Below are 8,249 nucleotides of genomic sequence, written 5' to 3' on the forward strand. Positions count from 1 at the left end.
CTTTAGAAAGTGCCGTGTATGTTTACACTGTGACGTTGCAGACTGCCATCCGCTGTATACAGCGTAGACGTACATGCGGATGCGTACAGATAACACGCCACGTGGCTTTAGGAAAGTGGCGTGTGTGTTTACGCGAATTCATGGTGTCACGTTGCCAAGCAAGATATACATTGAAAAAATTAGGAAAAATCCAACCTTTAAGGACACCAATTTTCTTTGTGAACGTAACGATGATGGTTTTGTGAGATAACTTTTACACTTACGTTCATAAATTCACCCCGTCTGTGTTGCGAGTCGCCTAGGAACACAGTTGCTTGGCGGTCATTCTCGGTCGCTGGACAGTCTGGGAGGTCGGTGACTCGAGTCTGGTCGGTGTGCTCCGTGCCGTCGTCCGTCACAGGGGCCGTCGGCCTTCATTTTGGCCGATTTGACGTATAATCGGCGGGGCGGGCATCAAATGAGCCATCTGATTGGTGGAGAGCTAACCAGGAAACAGGGAGCGGGATGAGCGTGACTAGAGTCTCTCAACATCTGATGAACATCTTCTAAACTGACCTTTGTTGATCTGAAATGAAGACAGATTCAGCAGCTGCACGGCCTGTTTCTCTCTTCAGATGTTTCCAGAAACACGTTACGGTGAACTATTTTAGGACAATATGAGATTGTGTTCTGAACGAGACGCCATGATGGTCGGGGAGCAGCCAGACCCACGTGACGCGTTCGTCCAATCAGCTGCCGGTTTTCATTCTTTGGGCGACAATCCAGATGAGCGCCGCCTGCTGTTATGGAGACGTATTACGTCTCGTCTCTTCGGTGTTCTGAGGCACTTTTTTGACCAACTCGGGGAGACTGATCAGTCACACTGGCTTTTCTGCCGACGTTTGGCCGTCGGCTCTGTGTGTCTGGGCCTTTAAGTAGCTAGATATATGAAACGAAAGCAAATTTAAACTACGCTCTTTCAGTGATTTGGTAAGCCTTCCCCTGAAGCTATATACTGCTGCTTCGGATGACACTGCAGCTGACGTTAACGTTACAGAAACTACAGAAAATGAGGCAGATGAGGCTGATTCTTTACGCGGTAACGTTACAAAAAACCTATGGGGTTGGCGCTCTGGGACGGGCAAGTCTAATGCTGGGAAGGGACAAATGACAGTATACTCATTACAAACAAACTAGACTACACCACTGAGACCTTTGAGTGGACAGAGAGTCCAAAACGCACGAATGTATCCATCACAAACAAATTAAAAGCACCCAGTTTGCCTTTAATAGATAGAAAGATCAGAGGCCCCAGGACGCTTCCCTGAGGGACTCCTTACTAAATGTTGACTGTTCCTTTAATAATGCCTCGAAAAAGGCGACAAAAACTTTAAAGGTCCCATGACATGGTGCTCTTTGGATGCTTTTATATAGACCTTAGTGGTCCCCTAATACTGTATCTGAAGTCTCTTTTATATAGACCTTAGTGGTCCCCTAATACTGTATCTGAAGTCTCTTTTATATAGACCTTAGTGGTCCCTAATACTGTATCTGAAGTCTCTTTTATATAGACCTTAGTGGTCCCCTAATACTGTATCTGAAGTCTCTTTTATATAGACCTTAGTGGTCCCCTAATACTGTATCTGAAGTCTCTTTTATATAGGCCTTAGTGGTCCCCTAATACTGTATCTGAAGTCTCTTTTATATAGGCCTTAGTGGTCCCCCTAATACTGTATCTGAAGTCTCTTTTATATAGGTCTTAGTGGTCCTCTAATACTGTATCTGAAGTCTCTTTTATATAGGCCTTAGTGGTCCCCTAATACTGTATCTGAAGTCTCTTTTATATAGGCCTTAGCCAAATTCTCTGGGTGGGCAAAGCAGAGAAAGGGGAGGTAACCTTTCCCCTTATCACGTCATAAAGGGAAGACTCCTGATTGGCCCATCTGAGCTTTCATTTCCTCAAAGGCAGAGCAGGATACCCAGGGCTCGGTTTACACCTATCACCATTTCTAGCCACTGGGGGACCACAGGCAGGCTGGGGGAACTCATATTAATGTTAAAAACCCTCATAAAGTGACATTTTCATGCTATGGGACCTTTAAAATACGACAAAAACATTAGGGGTGCACCGATCCCATATTAAGATCGGATATCGGTCCCGAGACCAAATAGCTGGATCGGGAATCGGAAAAATGAACAGATCCACGGGGCCGATCCAGTTTTGTTAGTTTTTTCCCCTCTGTCGCACGTGTGTCGCATGCTGGAAGAGTTGAGTGTACAAATAAATAAGAATTCAATACATTACATCTATGTTATTTTGTCTTAGTCTCGTCCACATGGTGAAGGAAGGTATCCAGTGGATTATTAATTCAACAACGGTATTGGATCGGTATCGCAGACTGATCTCACTAAGTGTGTAGTGTGGTGTATGTCTGACACGCCAATTCGTACGCCATTTTGGCGTGTTATCAAGACGCATACTCACTTTTTAGCGTGCTTATCAACGCTGTTTGGCCTCCATTGACCTACATTACATGTGAATTATCACGTGGCCACGTGGCGTGTATGTTTACGTCCGCTGTATACAGCGTAGACATACACACGGACAGCTGAAAATGAGTACAGATAACACGCCATTTGGCTTTAGGAAAGAGGCGTGTATGTTTACGTAAAGTCATGATGCCATGTTGGGTATCGACAGATACACAAAGTCCAGGCATCAGTTTCAGGACTGAAAAAAGTCGGCTCGGTGCATCCCTAAAAAACAGCTTTAAAAATCACTAATAACAAATATGAAAAATGCTTTTTATTTGTATACAATATTAAGACATATTTAATACAACCGTTATGTTCAACAACTGTTTAGAAAATAAAATCAGACTGAATGTGAATCAGTAGTTTGTCTCTGAGCTTTCAGGACGACATACAAATAACATTAACATTTTCTTCCCTCATTCTTTTTTAAAAACGTTCCCTTTTAAAACCCCTGAAGGTCAAAAACTGAGCAAACAAGCAGAATAATAACCACCAAATAAATAATAGAAAACAGAACAATATCAAAAAGAAACAGACAAACAAACGAAGGATGGACGTAAACTTGTTTCCTTTGAATCCGTCCGTTCTTTAAGAGGAAACCAACTTAAAATTAGCAACAGAGATATTTTGTCATTAACCAGAATACATATTCTTTTTGGGACTAGATCCAGAAAAAACCAGACACACACACACACACACACACACACACACACACACACACACACAGACACACACACAGAGACATACAGAGACACACACACACACAGACACACACACACACAGACACACACACACACACACACACACACACACACACACACACACACACACAGACACACACACACGACAGAGACACACACACACACACACACAGACACACAGAGACAGACACACACACACACACACAGAGACATACACACACACACACACACACACACACACACACACAGACACACACACACACACACACACAGACATACATACAGACACACACACACACACACACACACACACACAGACACACACACACAGACAGACACAGACATACATACACACACACACACACACACACACACAGACACACAGAGACAGACACACACACACACACACACACACACACACACAGACATACAGAGACACACACACACACAGACAGACACAGACATACAGAGACACACACACACACACACAGACAGACACAGACATACACACACACACACACACACAGACAGACACACACACACAGACAGACACACACACACACACACAGATAGACACAGACATACATACATACATACAGACACACACACACACACACACACACACACACACACACACACACACACACACACACAGACATACAGACACACACACATAGACACACACATATACATACAGACACACACACAAACACACAGATAGACACACACACACACACATACATACACACATATACATACAGACACACACACAAACACACAGATAGACACACACACAGACATACAGACACACACACACACACACAGACAGACAGACAGACAAAAACACGCACACAGACAGACACACACACCAGTATTCATTTTGGTACACTGCAGTTATCGAGTCATTTTAGTTTTTACTTTACATTAGGCTGACTGAATGGAGGGCGCGGCTGATTTTGGCTGACATTTCTACAGCAACAAATCCCCCCCCACAGGGTTCCTGTGTACCGGACAACAGAGAGACCAAGTCTTTGGGACTTTATTTCGTGGTTTTGTGTCCCAGTTTGACGTACGACAAACTTTCTTCACTTGCTTAACTATCTACATCATATGTGTAATTCATGGCTCAATTGAAACGGGATCTAAACCATAGAAATTAAATGGATAGAAGGGTCATGGAGGGCGCCCGGATGGCTCAGTTGGTAGAGCAGGCGCACATATAGAGGTTTACTCCTTGACGCAACGGGCCCGGGTTGGACTCCAACCTGGGGCCCTTTGCTGCATGTCATTCCCCCCCTCTCTCTCTCCCCTTTCATTTCTTCAGCTGTAAAATAAAGGCCTAAAATGCCCTAAAAAGAATTAAAATTAAAAGTAAATAAGCGGTCAGGTGATGCGTTTCGATTAGCGTGTAAATGGATGCTGAGGAGGTGAAACGGAGGCTGGCCTCTGGAGGACTTCTTTTATTTCTTTGTTCCAACTTCCAAGTGGCCGATAGCCTCCGTTAGTCATGAATAAATTACGTAAAAAAATGTATAAATGACTCATTCTTGACAAAAGGCAAAAGAGCTGTGTGCGTGTGCAAATTTGAATAATGTCGGGCTGTAAACGGGTTCAGGCTTTTAAAAAGCTGTCAATCAAAATGTAGCGTACTTGTCGGGCTCAGGCCGAACTTTTAAGGCCCAATTACAGCTCTACTCCCGATCTGCGGTGAGAGGAGAGTCAGACCGTTGGACCCAGACCGCTGTTCAGCTCATTCTCCGTAACCGATGCAGCCTGAAACCTTGGCGAACCAGCCAGCCGGACAGCGAGCCAGCCAGCCGGCGGACGACTTGTCAGCTGGCTAACGTTAGCTTGTTAACTCCGCCGTTCCCCCTCACCACATCGTTCACAGAAAAAGAACCAGACAAAGGTGTTACTCACATTAACTTGACTCATTTAGCGGCCGGCTCTCTGCCTTGTAACGTTACTTAATGGAAATGGCCTTTCTTCTAAACACCATTTGTCTTTCCCCGTTCACTACTGGACACATTTCTTCCAAACTTAAGTCCCATGGTGACCACCGGAAGTGAGGGGGAGGACTTTGTCTCTCTAGTTTGCTGCAGCTAGAGTCTCTTAATAAAATTCTTCTTAACACTACAGGAATGTTTTCATGTTGTGGTTGCAGGATTCCCTTCATTTAGTTTGTACAGTTAATAACAAAAGCTTAATGTTCAGTATTATTATTGTCTGTATTAAAGCTTCCCAGTTATGTTATATAAAATGTCTTATATACAAGTCACAGAGCGGAAAGATTCACATCCCTTTTGTCCAATCAACAAATAGCTTAAAAAAACAAGAACACAAACGTTCCCTTTGACCGCTCTCAGAGCAGTTAGTTTATGTTAAGGCGAGGCGTGTTTTCGTGGGGTGCTGCTGTGACAACATCACTACAGATGTTCCGATACCGATACCAGTATTACCGCCTAAAATGCTTGTATCGCTATTGGAAAGTACCGATCCGATACCACGTTATGTATCCCTGAAGAACATCTACTTTAAAGAAGTTTAAGTTATTTTCCGTTATGACTCGCTGTCAAACTGGATAAGAAAAGAACAACAAAGACAGTGATTATATCACATCCACACAGGGATAGTAGTATACAGCAGGGTTCATACGCATTTTAACCAATACTTTTCGGCAAATTTCCATGACTATGTATTCCTGAAAATGTAGATTATGTATAGCCAGAATTACACAAATAGGCACACTTATGTTCCCCACACGCACATTTTGGCTGCCAACTGACTGTCAGGAAACATGACGCTGAAAAGTGCACTGACATCCTCGCGTGATTTAAAAGACTAGTGGGAGTTTGCGACTTTTAACGCCCACAATACCTCGGCCCTTATTGCGTCTTGTCTAGTAACGTTGGAGATGGTCCCTTGTCTTGTGCCTTGCGTCTGACTCGTGATGGAAGAACCTGCAATCGGCGTTACGTTGGTCGATGTTGATGGAGGAGAGACGAAGCTAGTGATGGTCAAATAATACATTGATTGACTGACTGACTGATTGATAATTAAATATATGTAATTTTTTAAAAACACACTGGTATCGGGTCGGTACTCGGTAAAAGCCGAGACGCAAGTTCAGGTATCGGAAACAGTCTCGATAGTAAAACATGGTATCAGACCGTCTGTAAACATGACCTCATCGTGGATTGGCTGTTTCAGATGTCACTCCAGAGGACGGCCCGCCTACTCTTGTCCACACTGACGACGTATTCTCCGGACAGAGACCAGGACACGGCACTGATGGGCGAACTAAAGAGAGAAGCGAGAGAGAGAGAGACAGACAGACAGACAGACAGACAGACAGACAGAGCGAGAGAGAGAGGTTGTCAAAGCAACTGCTAAACATTTAGTGAGTAGAGCCTCAAGCGTGAGTCATGCTTCTGGGTTACATCTACTCTGTAGGTATGTTTGGAGCTACGTGGAGATAGCGACCCTACGCAGCCTGACGTCACCTCTACATAATGGAACTACACGTCACAGCGACGCACGCCACTCGGCCGTGGCTGGGTAGCGTTGCATTCCCCCCCCCCCCAGTGTTTCTGTCTGTCTGTGTGTGTGTGTGTGTGTGTGTGTGTGTGTGTGTGGAAAGCCCTAAATATTTAAAAACGTCTCCATGACTTTTCTGTAAAACTGAGCTTCTCCAGAAAAAAGCTCCATTTTAAAACCATTCAGTTTAACGTGATGTAAAACAGAAACGAGCAGTAAAACCTCCATATTTAACAGGCTGAAAAACAGCATTTCTGTTATTTCTGCGTGAAAAATTACTTTAGCGATTATCAAAATAGTCGGTCCTGTCGATCTAGTCGGCCAATGGTTGCAGCTGTATTGATCAGCTGATCTAGCCTAGGAATCTAGACGTACCCTGGCGGCAGCAAATGTAATCTGCAGCCAGGGTCGTCTAGCAACTCTCCGTTGGCTTGCGAGCTGGAAAAACCAAATTCTGGTCAGGCCAATCACATCGTGAATAGAGTCAGTGGGCGGGGCTTATGGCTGCTGCTGCTGGTGAACAGCGGTATCCTGGCCGGTATAAGACTTGGAGTTCAGCTTCTCTTTGAGAAAAGAACAACGAACGGCACTGAAGTCTTAAAAAAGGAAGATGTGTTCAGAGTTTAAAGTGGAATCTATCAGCTAGCTCTGCTCTGATTGGTCGGAGAGCTGTCCTATTGGTGCAGAGGGGATCTGAAAGACAACCGTTTATCCCGCCCCTCGGATTGAGCCCTGCCAAACATCTGGATGTGGGGCTGGCTGGTCAGGCTACAGCTGATCCATATGTGGGATCTGTTACCTGTGTTTGTCAGGTAGGCGGGTCTCCAGGTTGCCCGTGGAGACGTTCCAGATGTAAACGGCGCCGTCTGCTGATCCGGCTGCCAGGAAACAACCGTCCGGACTGAAGAGAGAGAACATTACTAAGATTTTTAAAAACAAATTCAACGAATTACACAACTGCTAACAACATATGTCTTCATGTTTCTGTGTCTGACAACAATCTCTGAAACTGGTCCAGTATTAAACAAGAAACAAGCTGTAATGTTCATCAGCAGTTAGCGTCCACTAAAAGACCAAACCCACCAGACTCCATGTAAATAATCAGGACTTTTAGCGTGTATAGAGCCAGCATATCTCCACCAGACTCCATGTAAATAATCAGGACTTTTAGCGTGTATAGAGCCAGCATATTTCCACCAGACTCCATGTAAATAATCAGGACTTTTAGCGTGTATAGAGACAGCATATCTCCACCAGACTCCATGTAAATAATCAGGACTTTTAGCGTGTATAGAGCCAGCATATTTCCACCAGACTCCATGTAAATAATCAGGACTTTTAGCGTGTATAGAGCCAGCATATCTCCACCAGACTCCATGTAAATAATCAGGACTTTTAGCGTGTATAGAGCCAGCATATCTCCACATGTAAATGGGTGAATTAAGGGTTTATTTCAACCAAACCAGAGTGGTGATTGTTGGAACAGTGGAAAGATGA

The 8,249-nt window shown here is 44.3% G+C and overlaps 1 protein-coding gene across 2 annotated transcripts in view; it reads right to left on the reverse strand.

Annotated features, from left to right (window-relative positions):
- Nucleotides 1-4,746: 4,746 nt before the first annotated feature.
- The window catches only part of atg16l2 (ATG16 autophagy related 16-like 2 (S. cerevisiae)), a 24,607-nt gene continuing 21,104 nt past the window's right edge, over nt 4,747-8,249 (reverse strand). For both annotated transcript variants that reach the window (XM_078247252.1, XM_078247253.1), the window contains exons 17-18: nt 7,552-7,653; nt 4,747-6,515 (exon numbers count right to left, since the gene is read on the reverse strand). In XM_078247252.1, the coding sequence (XP_078103378.1) occupies nt 6,422-6,515; nt 7,552-7,653 (196 nt within the window). In that variant the 3' untranslated portion in view covers nt 4,747-6,421. The remainder of the gene's footprint in view (nt 6,516-7,551; nt 7,654-8,249) is intronic.

Source organism: Sander vitreus, chromosome 3, assembly GCF_031162955.1.
Source record: "Sander vitreus isolate 19-12246 chromosome 3, sanVit1, whole genome shotgun sequence".
Lineage (NCBI taxonomy): Eukaryota > Metazoa > Chordata > Actinopteri > Perciformes > Percidae > Sander > Sander vitreus.